Genomic DNA, 19,121 nt, shown 5'->3' with positions numbered 1-19,121 from the left:
GACCCCGACTGTGTGAGTCGTGCTGACAAAAATTTTGGCCTGGTTACACGTGGTCCCTTTTGATTTTCCATCCAGATCACTTGATCACGTCGGTCATTGAAACTTGTTTCCATGACTATTTTCGCCGGGTGCTATGTCGCTATGGAGATTTTTTGGCTAATATGCGATAGTGACATAGCGGACAAGGCACCGTGGAACTTTTTTGACCCGCCGAACGATGGACCCACCTCTGCAACGTGTCTTCAGGGCATCATCGCGCTATCATAAATATCGTGCATTTTATTTATAGCGCGATGGTGCCAACCGTCGATCTGCTTAGATCTGACGGCCAGAAACTTGTGGGTCGCAACATTAAAATATTAATTCAAGGCTAACCGTTGCATGAGCCACGCTTTCAAAATTTAAATCCTTGGCACTAAAACCAGAGGTAACAGGAGTATCCTAGCATTGTTATAAGAATTTGGGAGATTGCCTGTGTGATCATATTTTGTATTCATAGAAGGGTTTTCCATTGATGTCAATATACTCCAGACTAATAGAGTAGAAAATAGAGATTGAGACTATACAATTTAAGGATTGAAAATGAGGTTAAGAATAGCTAAGAACATGTTCTATAGAGTGTCTTGATTGCATGGTTAAGAGTGCATGCTGACAGTTGAAGATGGGTAAAAATTATTCAATATTTAAAGAAAATAGTATACAAACAACAGTCATGAGAAGTGGTTTCTGGTAATCATATTCTATCTCCTAAGACGGATAGAATTTGGTTATACATAGTTGAATAGAAATAGAATACATCACAATTATGACATCACTAAGCATACAAAGTTCAAAGTTTTACATGTCAAAGATTTGTGAAGACTATGAGCTAACAATGTTATATAATTATGAAAATATGTAATGTAACATGTATTGTTTTATCTTAATGAAGTTCATTGTAATTATAAATTGGGAAAGACTCAAGGTCGAGTCAATAAATAATTTCAAGGACTTGGTATAAAGGAAATTTTTATTCCTTGTGATTGTAGATAGAGTAAGTTTTTTTTTTATGTAAGAAAATGAGTTGTAAATGCGAATAATATGTAAGGGCTTATTATGATGTGCATTGGTGGATCTAGTATTGAGATCTAAGAAGTATTTGGTGTAGTAGAGGCACAATGATTGAGCAAAGTGGTTATATTTGGTAGAGAGTGTTAGTGGAAAGTTGATCATTTTCTATTATTCTAAAAGGAATAATACAAAGGCCAATTAGATAGTGAGTTTGATGGTCTTACCCCTAAAGCTATTTCGATACTGGGTCCTAATGCCTTCCACAACTCCTAAAAGGGTTGACATAACTCCTAAAAGGATTGGAATTTCCTCACAAGGATTCAAAGTCTCCTTATAGGTACTGATATGTATTGATGTATTTCATTTGCTCCTAGCAAAGTTCATCTTCTTACAAGAAACTTATATATTAGTACATCATTTTGTGGGTATCATTCCCACCAAGGTTTTCCCTCTGATCAAGGGTTTCCCTTGTCTATATTGTATAACTAATTCACCCCCCACCCTTCAATTATCTTGGTGGACTTTACTTTCTGATAATTTATCATTTTTTCCCTTTACATGTCCATCCTTTTTACTAATAGTGCTTATTCTACCTATTTTATTCTTTACATAGATAATGTATATAAAATTATCTATTTTCTCTACTTATTTTTAGGTATTTGTATAAATCCTTAATAATGAATATAAATCTTCAATGGTTTGTTATAAATGACAATTATGCTTCAAAATCTTCATCAATAATCATGTTTAAGATTCTAAATCAACAATGCACTCTCCAAAGCTAGCCCTGGTGTCATGTGGTTAGAAGAGTGAGATGACGCCAGTTTATTGACAGCATCAACTCAAATAGTGACGGAAAGGTAGCATACCTTCAATAATGACACATGAAATATCAAATTGGGTGGAAGATCTTCTTTTCTACATGCGGTCATAGGAATGTGGTGCTCAGTAAAGTATTTTTTTGGCATGTTTGGATGTTGATTAACATTTATGTTGTGACTACTAAGAACATTGATGACTATAGTAAAAGGACATAGAGGGGGGATTCCACGAGATTTAAAGATCAGTTTTGTAATGATCATAAAGAGAGGTTGGTTAATCCCACAATTGGTACAACTAGTGACTATCATTTGTGGACAGAAATGATCTGTCCACACAGACTATTTTGGGAGATTTTTGGTTTTTTGGGAAACATGCAAATTCATGATGACTATGCAATGCCTTTTCATTTTCTCCATTATGGCTTTCCATTTATATTTTACAACTCCAAAACCTAGTGCAAAGCTATGTCATTGAAGGAGTTGGTTATGGACTTGGGCAACAATATGAGCACTAGCAACCATATTGAACTAGTGGGTGTGGAGGAGTGTATCAATAGTAGTGAAGCAAAAATGGTATACTTGTAGGAGGGGGGTCTTTTACCTTATATGGAGGGCATGGTTAAAAATAATGAGGTCATCTCAATGCAATTCTATCAAACTTGGAAGGATAGAAAAATTACGGCTAATGTCATGACTTTTGAGATTTTTGAAGAAAATATTGCAAGGGTTAGGGATTTTCCATTGGATGGAAAGAAATGGTAGAGGAAAGCTAAGGTTAATGAGGAGGAAAGTTTGCAAAAATTCTTCAAATACAAGGAGGAACCAATGAGATTGCATGGTGGGCTTGTATAGGTTGCCCTCCCTAAGCCTTGGGAGAACATTTTCTACACGATTATCAGATACTTTACCTTGGAGGACTGCTATTAGGTACTATATTATTATAGTTTTCCTATCTTGAATCATTTAAAAAATATTGACCTTATCTCCTTTATGTTTATGTTATTGCATTCATTGGAGCATGATATCTTTAAGGCTAGAAGGAAACACAAGGAGGGGAAACCTTTCTACCTTATCGCCCAGGACCTAATGAATAAATTTTTCATCTAGCACCTAGCTCAAAATACCCCTCTCCTACTCAACCCCCTAGCCTCTATCACCTCTTAGATCTCCCTAGACCCCATCCCTAGCTCTACTGTTAAGAAGCCCAAGAAAGGTCATGCCGTTAAGGTCAAAATTAACCCTGAGGTTAAAGTTAGCATTATTGAGTTAGACTTGGATTCCAAGAAGAGAAAGTAGTGTGCTAGGATAACTAGAAAGTGTGTCCAGATGGAGAAATTCAAGACCCCCCTCACCCCTCGGAATTATTAATCCAGCTCTAGCTCCTCTAATAGTGAGGAGAAACCTGATAAAAAGAAAAGACTCTACTAGGACATCAAACCTAGCCCCAGCTTAGCCCATCCCATGTCTCTGATCTCTGGAAGCTACCCTAGCTCATAGTAGGGGGAAGACATCACTTCTCCTAGGAAGGCTAACCCTAAGGCTACTAGGAAGAAAGGAAAACATAGTCACACCAAAATGCAGTTGAAGAGCCTTGAGATGGCTATGAGGTACCTAGTGGATAACCATACCACTATATGCCAAAAATTCAAAACCCTAGTGGACTTCTCCACCAAGGTTATCCACTCTATGGTCATAACCCTCTACTTCCTATAGGATAACAAAGAGGAATAGCACCTAGGAAAAATTACTGAGACAACCAGATCCATTTATGGGTTCTTGGCAGAGGACTACCTAAAAACCATCCTAGACAAACCAATGATAGTGGAGGAGGAGGATGGGGGAAGCTTCTAAGGAGAAGAATTATGGCATCTAAGAGAAGGAAGAGGGCATCTAGCCTAGTTTTTGTTGTGTTTTATTTCTATTTTTATGTTTTTGTCTCTAAAATTTACACCCCATGGGGTTTTTCTAGAGCATGTTGATTAAGTGGACCAATAGCAGAGATATTTTTAAATGCTACCAGTTTATTATTCAGTTTCTTATGTATAGTAGTTTAAGGAATGTGGTTAATCACAATTCAACTCTTAAATTATTATGGTTTCTGATGTTTAATGTTGGTATAGGATAGACTTCTAGGAGGTAAGCTACTGTTAGTTTTGAGCCTCATTGTACTCCAGGGTTAGGCCCCCATCTTTTTGGCTACTACCAACTACTTCAAAAACAAGGCACTCTCTGTGAAAATATAAAATATTATAAAAAGGTGGAAAAATTATGTTAGAGTAATTCGATATTTCCTAATTAACATTATTTTACTTAAGCTAATGTTTAGGAATATAATAATTAATTATTTAAAATAATTATTATAATGCAATCTAGGTTTTACCTTTTATTATTGTGATCTCCTTCATAAGGATGATCTCTCTACGTAATTTAAAATTCATTCACTTTTGATTAATAGCAATTTCTATTTTTTTCTAATCAAGAATGTCTCATCTGTGGATCTGGGAATTCTCGCCTCCATAACTTTTGTTCCTCTCTTTCTATCATAGGTGGTTGCATGTAAGTGATTCTTGGGAGATGTAGGGTCAATCTTTCATCAACTTCAACATGGAATTAGAGCTCCAAACATTCATGGCCCTTGTCTATTTACGAGAGATCTTTGTAAGCTCATCATGATAGTGCAAGTTATTTGGACTTTTGATGTTGTCTAATTGCATGCTAATGTAGTCAAAGTGAAGGGTTCTATTTTTCACTTAAGGATACATATCTTGAGCATCCAATCTCTGATTTGGGAATTATTTATATTGTTGGAAAGGTCTTTCTTCAACCTTTCAACTTATGCTAGTTGTTTTTCCAAATTCAACTCCATGTATAATCTATTCAATTTTTTCCATTTTTTCATTCTAGTAAATATCTTAGTTTTTATAGGCTTGAGGATTAATTTCATTGCTTCAGATTTTTTTTTATGGGTTGTACTATCTATTATATCATCTTTATGTCTTTTCTAGTCTTTGTAGACATCATTTGTATGCATTATTGCAAACACACTGCGATAAAGTATCATATTACATCTATATTTTTGTTTTAGTTGATTTCCCTTGTTTTTCCTTCTTATTTGAGTAGTTTCATTTGAGGACATGCATGCAGATTATTGTAACTTCTTTGGATTTACCATATCTTTTGCCTTATTCCACATGCACTACTATAATTAAAGTATTGTGGGGGATTGATGTATTTTCCTTTGTTTTCCATCTTCCTTTGTCCTATAAGTTTTCCCTTCTGTGATATTAGCTTCATGATGAGTTTGAGATTGTTTTCCTTAGTGCACAAATGTATTATTTTATTCATCTTAATTATAGTTCCCTGAAATTTTGTTCTTTTGGCTCACTTTTCTAGTTATATGTCACCTCACCCTTGTATGCATTAGGGAGGGTTCTTTGGTTGGTTCTTATGCTTCTTTGGTCCAAGGGAGTGATCTATGTACTCAATATTTACTCCTATGTACTAGGCATGTAGTGGTTGGGTACCTATACATTTTGGTGAGATGGATCATTTACCATATAAGCACTCTTCTTTTTGTTCCTACTTTAGTTCCACCCTTCCATGTTCAATTGGTCATCTCTTCAAGCTTTGGTATTTCATGTCATCTATATCTTCAAGTTCAATTGTTTTCCTTTATGTTCATTTTGATTCAAGAAGTGTCTTCTAAGATCTCTCATGCATATTATAGTCTTCTCTACCTGGTTAGGTTCTATTTCAATGGAGATCCTTCAAATAAAATTTTTTATAGTATTTGTTGCTGCATTCTTTAGTGGTGTTCTCCATGATCATCCTTTTTTTCCTATCTTTTGGAACATTCTTTCCATCTCTTCTTCGAGTAGGTTTTTTCCCATGTCCTTTTGGTTATGATTAGGTACCTCATTAGGCCTTGTTGTTGGGACCCAAGTCTTCTTTCAGTACTAGTTACTAGGGTTTTAGCTACTATTTAATTTTATATTAAGTATGTGTCTGTGGAGGGGGGTGGGGGGTGGGGTTGTTAGAGTAATTAGATATTTTCTAATTAACTCCATTTTACTTAAGTTAAAATTTATGCATATAATAATCAATTCTTTTATTAATTATTATGTTACAACCTAGGTTTTTCTTTTTAGGGTTTTGATCTCCCCTTTAAGGTTGATCTCTCTTTGTAATTTATTCATTCATACACTTTTTATTAATATAAATTTCTCTTTCTTCTCATTGAAAATGTCTCACCTATGGATCTAGGAATTCCAACCTATACAACTTTTTCTACTCTCTTTCTATGATAGGTGTTTGTGTGCAAGTGATTCTTGGGAGCTATAGGTTTGATCTTTCATCAACTTCAACAAATTCTTTTATGAAGACAAAATAAAAGTCTCATGAAGGAAGAACTCAAATCTCTTTCAAAAAACATGATTTTATCAATATTATAAATAATGGTTATTATGTTTGAATACTTAAAAAAAGATATATTTTTTGGATATGAAAAGATAATTTTCATGATTCAGAGGATATAACTTCATGTTAAAATTTGCATGCCCAAAATTACACATTAAATATCTGAATAGTGGCAAGTGTAGTTAACAAAACTATCATACCACCTCGTATCTAATATGTGTCACTTAAAAAATATTAATTCTCTAAATAAACCTATCCATGTCAGCAAAGTCATCCAAAGTTATTTCCTTTTTTCTATTTCTCTCGAGATTATGATTTTTCTTAGCCACAAAAAATTAATTTAAGAAAATCTCATCCAGCCTAACTTTTCAATTGTGTATGGGGTGATTACACTTCTATATATTACCATTTTCATATTCAAAAAATTTAATAATTTTTGTAACAAGAAAATGATTCATCCTCTTTCCTTCTAAATTATTTCTCTGCATATATGCTCTACCATTAGAAAATAATCATCATAATCCTAGTTGTTTCCTAATAATGGGAACCCTTCCTAATCTTTTCTTCTATCATTAGCTATAATGTCCTTTATCCCTTGAGGGTTCTTTTCAAAGGTCACATGTCTTCATTCTTTCTCATTGAGTTCCTAATTAGCCATGAAATATATTGTATAGTTCCCTTTATGTAAGTTATGAATTATTCTTACTTTAGAGAAAGATAGTAGCATCCTCTTGCAATCTTCCATCAACCTAGAGATGTGCCATGTATAATGAACTCTGTTCATGAGATGATCTATAATCATTTTAAAATATCCCTCAATGATAACCTTATTAACCCTTATGTAAGAAAGTTCATACCATACCACACACCAACATCTTCATCATAATTGTTAGTTTATCTCCCTAGGATTTCCCCAAATATATAAATCAACATACCTTTTCTATCTCGTATGACTCACCCTATTGCCAATTTACTTGGATTCACTTTAGAGAAGTCATCCACATTACATATTACCTATGCTCCCTTTGGAGGCTTCCATCTAGAATATTTTATTTTCCATATTATCATCCATTCAATTAGATTCTAATTAATATTCCATGTCTTATTTATTTTTAAATCCTAATTAGAGGGAGACACTTTTCCTTTTTTAGTGATGTTATCATTGACATTCTCCCTTTTATAAAGGTACCATTGACATTCTCCTTGACCTATTTTTTAACAACCTACTATACAATTAAGCTTGTTCTCTGCTAAGCCTGAGAGATTCTATTGTTTCTCTTGTTCCACACATTCTAAGTCATCAGCAAGAGAATTTGAGCCCAAATTTCTTTTTAGGTTAGGCTGGTTCTAGGGTTTTTTTCTCTATAGTATTATTAGCTATTTTAAGGACAAGAAGGAGCTAGTCCACATGTAAAGAGGAAATGATAAGATGCTAAATATCATTAGTGAAGAACAATGCAAAAAGAGGTGGTCTACAGACTCAAAATTACTGTTTCAAGAGATAAGTCTACTGACAAAGTGGAAGCCATGATTATTCAAGTTATCAATAGTAAGGATTCTACCTTGAGATGAAACCCACCAAAAATGGTTAATGTCTCAAATTAGATAAGGAATCCAAATGTTATTCCAAACTTCATCTTTCTCTCAAATTCCCTACATAGCATTATTAGGAAAAAAATATAGAGAAAGATCCGAAAGAGATGTTCATTAAATTCTATCTATCAATCCCATCAAGAGATAAATTATTGCAATCATATCTAGGCTTTGACATCTTCAATTATTTTCATAAACAATCAAAGTGGGGGATAGTCATGACTCAAAAGACCTTCAAAATACTTTGACTTAGCTTTGCCTCCATTCTAGCTTAGATATATCATGGCATTAGTCCCGAGAAGGTTTTAGTCACCTTTCATAAATGAAAAGGAGTTGAATTGTTTCAAGGACATTTATTTCTCTATATGCCCTCCCACATGTATTTGCTCTCTCCAAATTTCCAACGAAAAATATTATCCCTCTCCTAAAGACATTATTAAGATTAGTTATACTCCTCCACAAGGGAGAACCACCACTAGGGTCACACCACTTGGTAAGAAAGGAATCTACACTAGCATCTCCCAAATATTTAGCCTTCATTATATTGACCCATTCCTTCTTATATTCAATTAAATGGCATCCAACTTAAGCAACAAGGGCCTTATTGACTTGCCCTATTCTTCTAATACCTAATTTCTCCTAACGTTTAGGGGTACAAACCTTGTCCCATTTGATAAGAGTCATATGAGAAATTTCCTCCATACTTGTCCATAAGAATTTCTTTTGAATGTTCTCAGTCATATCAACCATTGAAGCATGGGTTTTAAGTAGAGACATGAAAAAAATAGTAATTCTTTGCAAATAGGATTTTAGAAGTTGCACCTTACCTCCCAGATTTGAAAGTGTGCCTTTCTAACCCCAATATTTCTCTAAAATCATTCAATAAGGTCATTCCAAAAGTTTGACACAAACCTTTCCCTTGTAATGTTATTCAGGTAGATCAAATAATTTAAAAGTAAACCATATAGTTTAGTAGAAGAGAATTTTATTGAAAGGTAAATTCATTTTTTAAAATTATTTATGCACACACCTTGCAATAGATAAAGGATATAATGATGGGTATAATAGTATTTAGTACCAATCTATCATAACAAAATATTAAGAAAGTTGAAATTTAAGCCTTATATTAAGATATGAACTAAACTTGCATTGTCAAAATAGTTAAAATTTTATCACAAAAAAATAATGTATTGAAAATACATGTAACACAAATAATATGATATTTTCATTTACTATTCCCAATAAATCAATAAGAAAATAGATAAATGACATTGTCAAAAAAAATGAGAAAAATAATTTTGGACAAATGCTTTAGTAATGTCTCTTTATAGGCAAACAAATACTTGTCAAATATGGTTAGATAACCTTTGCCAAGATTTTTTTTAAATGGGTGAATATTTCTTTTGATATTAAAATAGACACCAATTTTTTCTTTTGCCATTTTAGGAAATCAAGTGGTCCTCGTAATGTTATTCAAGAAGAACAAATCAATTTAAAAGTGAGCAATACAATTTTATAGAAGATGATTTTATTGAAAAGTAAACTCTTTTAAAAAATAATTTATGTCATACTTGACCATAGGTAAAGCCTATTATGATTCCTATAATTATATTTAATATCAATGGATCATCAATATTAAGAAAGTTGAAATTTGAGTCATAAATTAATATATGAACACTACTTACATTGTCAAAATAGTTAAACTTCTATCACAAAATTTTAATATATTGAAAATACATATAACAAAATTTATATGGTATTTTCATTGACCATTCTGGATAAAACAATAAGAAAATAGATAAATGACATTATCAAAATAAATGAAAAAAGAAAACTGATTTTAAACAACAATATTGTGACTGCTCTAAAAAGAATTAAATGTTATTTCGAGACAATTGAAATAAGAAAACTAATTTTAGACGATAAGAATATTGACCAAATATTTTAATTCTAACACAACTCAAAAAACTTATTCAATAAAATACAATATATGATCTTATTACCTGATGACGGTTTTGAAAGAATTAAAATAAGAAAATTGATTTTAGACGACAAGATTATTGACCAATTCTTTTTAATTCTATATGATAATGAAAACATCCAATGAATGGCATTTGCGAAATTTACAGAAATTTCTAAACAGAAGGGCACAATATTCTGACAGCAAAATTGTAGAATTTAGACAATTGTTTATGTTTTTTGAGGTCATGAGATGTCATCTCAAAGAAAAACAGTGCGCCGCACAGGAACTCAGCAAATACCACTGATTATCAAACTAATGTGGTTAACGTCAAAGCTTTTTATTATCTGTTCAGATTCTCTGAATCTTTACGTTATGCCAAACTCCCATTTTCTTCTTCTCTTTGGCGGCAATCCAACCAGAATCATTTGTATAACTGGAAACAGATTATTGGCTGCAAAACAGTTTTAAATCTCTCTTATCACGTGGGTTTGGAGTTTCGCAAGAACGCTCATTCACAGCTGGCGCTTTCAATAGAACTAGCTGACCCATTGAAATGTTTATTTAAGATTGAGATCCATTTGAAAGAGTTTCAATTGAAGGCAACAGATTTTCTAATTTTGTATTGATCATTCATTTTGCCATGCCTTCTTCCCTGCAGGAAACCGATGTTGATATTCCTGTGATTGACATTTCACAGTTTCCATTAATGGAGTGTGATGAAGGACTGAACAAGCTTCAAAATCATCCCATGGTGGCCACTGTGAAACAAGCATGCGAAGAATGGGGATTCTTTCGTGTTGTAAACTCTGGGATTCCAATAGATCTTATCCAGAGTGTGAAGAAAATAAGCGAGGAAGTTTTTGCGATGCCTGCAGAGGTTAAAGAAAGAGCCACCATGACAGCAAACCCACTTGAGAGCTACAGTTGTTCCTTGTTAAAAGAGAGCTTCTGCCTCAGAAAATTGCCTCATTCAGATTCTGTCAAGGAATTGTCTTACAAATTATGGCCGGACGAGGGAAATCGAAAGTTCTGGTAGGCTTCTCCTTCTTCTTTTAACGTTATGAATACTTTTTTTCTTGATTAACTGGTTGGTGTTTGATTAGATGATTCATCTGAAACCATGTCATAGCTCAATGAAATCATGTAAGAGTTCAATTTTATTGAAGAAATCAATATAATTTGTAGATCAAAGTTTTATTACAAAATCTTTGATCCTGCTTTAATTGTCCAATCTCTCTTTTATCCATGGACTCAATTGTTTTTAAATATGTATAATACATTTTATAAACATCAAGTTAGATAATTATACATCAAAACAAATTCTGCAAAAGTTCAAGAAATTATCTTACAAAATATGTCAGAGCGGGAAAATCAAAAGTTCTGCTAGGGTTCATCTTTCTTTCTTTCTATGATTAATTGGTTCATCTGAAACCATGTTATAGTTCAATTTTATTGAAGAAATCAATATAATTTCATCTTTGATTAAATGGTTCATCTGAAATCATGTTATAGCTCAATTTTGCTCAATATAATTGGCAGATCAAAGTCTTATAGCAATATCTTTGATCCTCCTTTAACTGTCCAATCATCTCTCTTTTATCCGCACACTTTTTTTAAATATGTGTAATAGTATATAAATTATAAACATTAGGTCATGCTAGATAATTATTCAGAAAAAGAAATTTTGATAGGTTATCTTTTACACAGTTTAAATACTGTCACGAAACAATCTTGCAAAATATATCAGAGAGGGAGAATCGAAAGTTCTGATAGGGTTCATCTTTCTTTATTATGAACCAAGTTTTAATTTGGTAAGTCGGTTCATTTGATATGATATTAATTATTAGTTTCTACCAACAAACTAGTGCAATTTCAGATAAGCTGTCTTAACAAATCAAAGCATACTACTATGTGTTCTTTCAACCAAAACTTCTGATACTGTCTAACGATTTGTATTTGAACTTTAATCTTATATGAAGTGTATAGATAAGATTTTTGCCAACCCTCATTTTTGAAACATGCATATAAATGAAACTTTTAATCTTTCTGAATATAATTGTGGGTGATTTTTTTATCAACTTAAAAAGAAACAACGCAAATTGATGAATTTGGACTGTTTTTGAATCTATGGCTTTGATACATATGAACTGGATATGATTGTTTTATCCACCTTCATTTTCGATACATGCATATATTAATCTTTCTGAATTTAATTGTGTATAATTGTTTTAACCAACCTTTTAAAAAGTGGTCTAAAACAAAGATAACCTGAAAAGAGAAACAACACAAATTGATGATTGATGAATTTAGACTGTTTTGAATCGATGGCTTTGCTAGAATTGATTGAGCTCTAACGTTTTACATGGCAGCGAGACAATTGGGAAATATACTTTTGCCATGGCTGATCTCCAACAGAAGATCAGTAAACTCATTCTTGCGAGCCTAGGCTTGGACGTGAAAACTTTCTATGATTCTGAATTCAAAGAGTTCTTAGCTTACATGGGTTTACTCCATTATTTCTCTAATGGAAAATCCACAGAGGAGGAAGAGGCTCTCTTTGCGCATACTGATATCACTTGCTATACAATCCTCTACCAATTTGAATGGGGTCTTCAGGTTCAATCCAACGAAGGGAAGTGGTTGAATATCAAGCTCACGCCTTCTTCCTTTGTTGTCAACATAGGCGACTGTCTTAAGGTCTATATCTCGCAAACAAAACCCATGCCTTTTTTTCTTTATTCTACATATTATTGTGTTTGATCTCTTAATGTGATCCGAAAACATTGATATAATATAAAATCAAACATAATTAAATGTAGAAACAAATTTCAATATGTTTTTAAATTTTTTTTCTTTTTGTGAATTTAAGGCATGGAGTAACCGTAGATTCCGCAGCGCAGAGCATCGGGTTATTTATAAGGGGTGGAAGGATCGGATATCTATTCCATGGTTTGTGCACTTTCCTTATGAAAAGGAAATATGGGCTCCTGAAGAGCTTGTGGACGACAATCATCCAAGATATTACAGGCCGTTTATTTACTCCCATTATAGGCGTGATTATTACAGTAATTTACGCTGTACAGAGAAAAACCTTAGGGCATTCATTGACAATTATGCAGGAGTATATATTGATATATGAAATCATGATACGAACTGGTCCATTATGAAGAGCACAGTGTTTACTTGTATACGTGTGTTTATTTGAAGTCTTGTTACCAACAAAATATATTCATATTGGCTTTTTAAATAGAATAAGGTTCTTTTAAAGAGTAAATCAACTGGGTTTATATCTTTGTGATAAGAATGTAATTCTCACGACTTAACTTTCATAGAATATTTGTAAGAAAAATAATATGTCAAATTTTATATAAATTTCATTTCTCCATATTTTTTAATTTTATATTAACAGTTGAATTAATATTTTATATCTAATAAAATATTGTTAGATTCTAATTGAATGTACCTTTCTTCTTGTTATTTAATAGTTATCTTTTATGATATTATGTTCTAGACTATTGTCTCATGCAGACTTTAGGAAAATGATTAATTCCAACCTATCATTTTCCTTTAAATATAAAAAATTATATAAAAATCATAAATACACATGTTACTTTTGTTAATCAGTATTGTTCATTTGATTACTTTATAATAGAATTATTAAATAATTAATCATTTGTAGTTAAACAGCATCAAAATTAGAATAGGCCATCATCACCTCACAAGATAGTGACCTTAAAGACATTTATAGTAACTAGCTATATTCACCTTACAAGATGATGACCTTGCAAGAATTATTTACAGCTAAGTTGTTTTCTAATAATGAAGAGTAATAGATCTTGGGCTACATGTATGAAATCGTTTCCTTTCTATTAATAGAAGTCATAATCTTTAATGTCTAATATTAATAATATATTCATCATATTTTATTTATAAATATACTTTTAAAAATTCTTTTTATAAAATATGTTCTATTGTATAGTTATTTAAATAAACAATTATATTTAAATATACAATAACTGTGTTGACAGGTCTTAACAAAAATATATCTTTCATGTCTAAGACATTTTATTCTTATTTTGATATCAATGGAGTCATGAAAGAAACTTATAATTCTAATTAAAGTGTATAAATATAAGACTTACCAAATATAATGACATAATCCATAAATTATTGGAGAGGAGGGGTGCAACAAAGAGGCAACTAAGTTTTTTTACACCTTTAATAGTATCCAAAACATCTAAACTTTGTGATGGCAAGTGGAAGTGGAGGGGAAGAGCGGCTTTTCAAAATTTGAATCCTATTTTGGGTGGGATTCCTCTAGTTGGTTGGGATCAAAATCATGGCCTGGGTCACAATTCGTAGGGAGGGGATGGAGAATGTTAGTGGGATTCAAAGATTGGAGAATCGATAGAGAAAGGAGATAGGGACCCATGTGCCCTTTGCAAGGCTCCAGGAAAGTCACCTTCGATCCCCAGGTGGGACTTTCTAGGGCACAAACTACTAAATGGTCTTCTCTATTGGGAGTCAAACCAACTGATAAGTCTTCAATGGGATTCAGAGATTGGAGAATTGACAAAGAAAGGAGATGAGGACCCATGTGCCCTTTCCAAGAATCTAGGCAAGTTGCCTCTAATCCCCAAGGCGGGACTTCTTGGGGCGCAAACTGCTAAATGGTCTTCTCTATTTAGAGTTAAATCTACTGGTAAGTCTTCTTTTCTAGTTGTTAAAGTGCTCTCTAGGTCAAAAAAGGAACTTGTGCAATCATTATTTCAAATGAGCTTGTTGACCATAACATTGCCTCTATGACTTCTACCCTAGTGGGTAAGTTCATTGGGAAAAGGCCAAATATAGACATTGTTAGATCTTTTATGAAGAAGAAATGGAACCTAAAAGGTCAAGTCACAATCACAATGATGTTCAAAGGATTTCCATCTTTCAATTTTTCTTGCAATGAGGACCTCTTAAACATCCTACATGAAGGGCCTTGGGTTATAGGTTGCTCGATTTTGGTCCTCCTAAAGTGGACATCGAAGCTAGACCTAAACAATTCTTTTTTTGTGCAAGTCCTGGTTTGGGTAAGACTTCCAAAGCTCCCATTAGAATTATAAAATGATGATGTCTTTGTGGGAGTGGCTTGTTCCTTTGGAGAACTTCTCTCCATAGACCCAATAATAGCTTCTAGAAGATGATTAACATATGCTCGTATTTGTGTTGAAGTTGGGGAGGGGGTGGATATGCCAAAGGTAGTGAGCTTTCATTCTAAACTTGGAACACATGTTTAGAAGCTAGTCTATGAGAGTATGCCTTTTTTCCACTTTCATTGTTTGAAAATGGGCCATAAGGCCAATCGATGCCCAAAGGCTAAAGAGGAAAAGAATACGAAAAAAATTCTCCTAAATCTAGAACTCAGTAGGAAGGGAACAAGGTTTAGAAATAGAAGAATAACAAGGGTCCTAAGACCAAATGCTCTGAGAATTGGGAGGTGATTATGGAAATCCCTGTAAAAGAAGCAAAGGTCTCAGCTCCTGCTGATTCCTAAATCAAAGCAGTGGAGGGAGGACCAAATAGTGGACAAAAAGGGCTCAATAAGAAGAGTATCAAACCACCTCCTAAAGGGGAAAGGGGTCATTGTGATACTTCTCTTGAAGAACATCATAGGACTTTTTCCCTGAAGGGGATGGGGGAGGAGCAAAGAATGATAGATGAAGAGGAGATTGTGCTAGAAACTCAAGTGCTTCACGGAGCCAAGTAGGCTCCCTCATCTCCTCTTGGGAATCATTTAGCTTCCCCTAGTTTGGGAACTAGGATTCTGGAATTGGTTAGAAATTCTTCCCCTAGTTAGATTTCAAGAATGGAGCCATGGCTTGAGAATGACTTAGATGAAAACAAGGGGACTTGGACCATGGTTAAAAAGAATAAAATTAGATTCCCTTCTCTAGTATCACTAGCAGCAACCAAGAGTCAAGTGAAATCTATTGTTGGGGTTAAACCAAAGACACTAAGTAGAAAGACTTTAAGCCAAACCAGTCAAGAGGAGGCTCGAAGCAATTTGGCTAATTAGAGCCAAAGGACCATCAAGGAGGTATGCTCTGTTAAAAAAATAAAGATAATATCCTAGAATATAAGGGGGCTAAATGGAGCCCATAAATAGGAGGTAGTAAGGAACATGGTTAGAGATCATAGACCTAATTTTATGTTGATCCAAGAAACTAAAATGAAGAAGGATCTAGTGGGTAAGATATCCTTTAGTAGTAGAATGGATGGAGAGGTCACCAATTCTGAGGGAGCATCTAGAGGGCTACTCACTCTCTTCAATAATAAGCACTTCCAATTTACCACCATTCATAATGAAGCTAATTGACTATTATGTAAAGTTCTACACATTAATAGTAAAGATTCTTGGTTTCTTCTAAATATGTACACCCCTAACTCTAAGTGGGAGAGGAAGGCTTATTGGGCCAACCTTTGTTCTCTCATCCAGAATTGCAACCTTAATAAAGGTATAATAATGGGAGATTTCAAAAAGCCCCCTTTCTAATGAGGAAGAATCTGCGAGTTTGGCCCCAGACATGGATAGCAAGATGGATCTTTCTAATTTCATAAACAGTTTGGCTCTCTTGGATATTGATCTCTATGGTGGGGTTTTCAGATGGTCCAATAGGCATATAGGGAGTGAATATATCCAAGTCCACCTTGATAGGGACCTCATTTCGCCTGATTGGTTGAACTCTTTCTCTTGCAAGCTCTCCCTTCTCGCCAAAGGTTGGTTTGATCACTCCCCTATTTCCTTTTAGATAGCCCCTCTTGTAGCAAATTGGAACTTTCCTTTTCATTTTGAAATGATGTGGATATCCCATCCAAACTTGTTATCTGGGATCTCCTCTTGGTGGAAAATTGAGGTGGAAGGGACTGCTATGTTCAGGGTTGCCAAGAAATTGAGAAATGTAAAATGCAATATCAAAATCTAGAACAAGACAAATTTTGGTCATATCTTCTAGGTGAAGGAGGAGAAGTTTGATCAACTTTGTACCATTCAAGACATAATTAAATAGGAAGGATACAATGATCATAACACAAACATAGAGATGGAAATTCTCTCTGATCTTCATAACATCATTAGCAGAGAAGAGAACTTCTAGAAACAAAGATCCAAAATTAACTGGCTCAAAGAGGGTGATCAAAATACCAAGTTTTTCCACATCTCCATGTTTAAGCATAGATAAAACAATAGGATTGTAGGTATCAAGAAGGGCCAGTCCCTTTTGACTGATGACAATGATATTTCTATTGAGGCTGTTAATTTCTTCTCTTCTCTTCTTTCTTGGGATCCTATGTTATCTGTGGAGGACCAAAAGGAAATTGTTTCATCTCTACTTGATTTGATTCAACCTCACAATAATAAAATGATGCGAGCTATACCAAATTGTCTATACGTTAAAAAAGCTCTATTTTCTCTCCTTGTTGATAAAGCCCCAGGGAAGGATGGTTTTCTAGCTTTCTTCTTCTAGGTTTATTGGGAGGTGGTTAAGGTGGATGTTATCAAGGTGATGCAGGAATTCTTTGGGGCTAGGAATCTTCTAAAAGAGCTCAACTCTACCTTTCTGGTTCTTATCCCCAAAACCCCTAGGGTGTATACTATGGACCAATTTAAGCCCATTAGTCTTTGAAATTTATTCTACAAGATCATTTTGAAAGTTCTAATGACCAGAATTCTCAAGGTTCTTACTTTGATCATTTCTCCATAGCAGACGAGATTTGTCCCTGGCAAATAGATTCTAGATTCTATAATGTTGGTTCATGAAGTCATTCATTCTCTAGAGGTTGGGAAGAGGGAGGGCCTTCTCCTCAATTTGGATCTCTCCAAAGCCTACAACCAAATGGACTAGACCTTCCTTGGAATGGTTCTCCAGGCTTTTGGTTTTGACCATCAGGTTTGTAAACTCATTTCCCAACTTATTTCTTCCTCTTCGCTTGCTATCATTATTAATGGGGCTCTATCTAATTTCTCCAAACCATTGAGAGGCTTAACACAGGGAGATCCCCTATCTCCCATTCTATTCATCATCATGGCTAAGTGTATTGGTAGGTTGATTCAACAAAAATGACAGGAAGGGTCCTTGAGAGGAATCAAGCCTTCTTTAGGGCATGTATCTTTCACTCACCAACAGTTTGTGGATGATATTACAATGTGAGAAGCTTCAGTTTTGGAGGCTAAATCAATGAAGATATTAGAAGATATGTATACCAGGGGGATAGGCCAGCTTATTAAGTGGGAAAAAAGCTTTGTATTATTTATCAATGCCCCTGTAGACAGAGAAAGGAAGATTGCAGGTATTCTTGGGTGCAAGGTTAGAAGCTTGTCTATGAGTTATCTTGGACTTCCATTGGAGACTAAGCCATCAGACTCTTTCTAGAATAGGCTTATTGATAGGTTCAACAAGAAGTTGGTAGGCTATAAAGGAACCACTCTTAGCCAAGCTGGTAAATGTCTTCTGGTGAAGTCCACTCTTTAGAACCTTCCAAAATATGTCTTGAGTCTCTTTGGGATTTTGGGAAAAAATGTTGAGAAAATGGAAAAGATCCAGAGAGATTTTCTATGGTCAAGAGTAGAGGAGCATAAAAGATATCCCCTAGTGGCTTGGGACAATGTCTGTCTACCCAAGTGTTATGGAGGCATGGGAATCTGGAATCTTAGGCATCTCAATAATGCTCTTTTAGCTAAGCAAGTTTGGCACATATTTAACAATATTGGAGAATGGAGAGATATTTTGGTGGATAAGTATATTAGGAGGCCTTCTCTAAGATATTTTCTTAATGATTCTGACATCTTGAATGGCTCAGTTATATGGAACAGGATCTTAAAGGCAAGGACCCTAGCTAATTCTAAGGCCAAATGGAAAGTGGGAAATGGAGAGAACATCCTCTTCTGGCATGATAATTGGCTGATTCAAGGCCCTCTCATTAACAACCCCACATATGATAATTGGGCCAATACATATATAAGGTTGTTTGGAATGAAAGTAAGAGACTATAGAACAGACTAAGGATGGAGAGACCTATCTTTCATTTTGAATGATCTGAAGCCAATAATGGTGATGTTGAACTCTTTGATTATGAATAGTAGAAAGGATGAATTGATATGGGAGGGTAGTCCAAGTGGATTCTACTTGGTGGCCTTGAGGTACAACTCCCTTTAGAGCTTGAAGGGGAAACCTTTTCAAGCTAAGGCCTGGCTACATAGCCTTGCCCCTAAAATTAGTATTTTCTTCTGGCTGATG

At 34.2% G+C, this 19,121-nt stretch overlaps 1 protein-coding gene across 1 annotated transcript; it reads left to right on the top strand.

The window, feature by feature from the left end:
• Positions 1–293: 293 nt before the first annotated feature.
• On the top strand, positions 294–13,117 carry LOC149543681 (taxane 9-alpha-oxidase-like). The gene is made up of 5 exons (XM_089795826.1): positions 294–338; positions 10,107–10,325; positions 10,502–10,875; positions 12,213–12,540; positions 12,713–13,117. Exons 1-5 carry the CDS (start codon positions 294–296, stop codon positions 12,980–12,982), a joined length of 1,236 nt encoding a protein of 411 aa, XP_089651952.1. The 3' UTR covers positions 12,983–13,117.
• Positions 13,118–19,121: the final 6,004 nt, after the last annotated feature.

The sequence above is a fragment of the Cupressus sempervirens genome, chromosome 8, assembly GCF_028749045.1.
Source record: "Cupressus sempervirens isolate cs-2001-9-10 chromosome 8, ASM2874904v1, whole genome shotgun sequence".
Taxonomy (NCBI): Eukaryota; Viridiplantae; Streptophyta; class Pinopsida; order Cupressales; family Cupressaceae; genus Cupressus; species Cupressus sempervirens.
The sequence above is the reverse complement of the archived record's forward strand: the minus strand, read 5'-3'. Positions and strand labels throughout refer to the sequence as shown.

Bases quoted from the DNA above. Each gene is read 5' to 3' on its own strand.
- LOC149543681 (XM_089795826.1), top strand. From the start codon at position 294: ATGGTGCCAACCGTCGATCTGCTTAGATCTGACGGCCAGAAACTT. The intron at 10,326-10,501 runs GTGGGTTTGGAG...TCTTCCCTGCAG, and splicing joins TTTTAAATCTCTCTTATCAC to GAAACCGATGTTGATATTCC. The intron at 10,876-12,212 runs GTAGGCTTCTCC...TTTACATGGCAG, and splicing joins GAGGGAAATCGAAAGTTCTG to CGAGACAATTGGGAAATATA.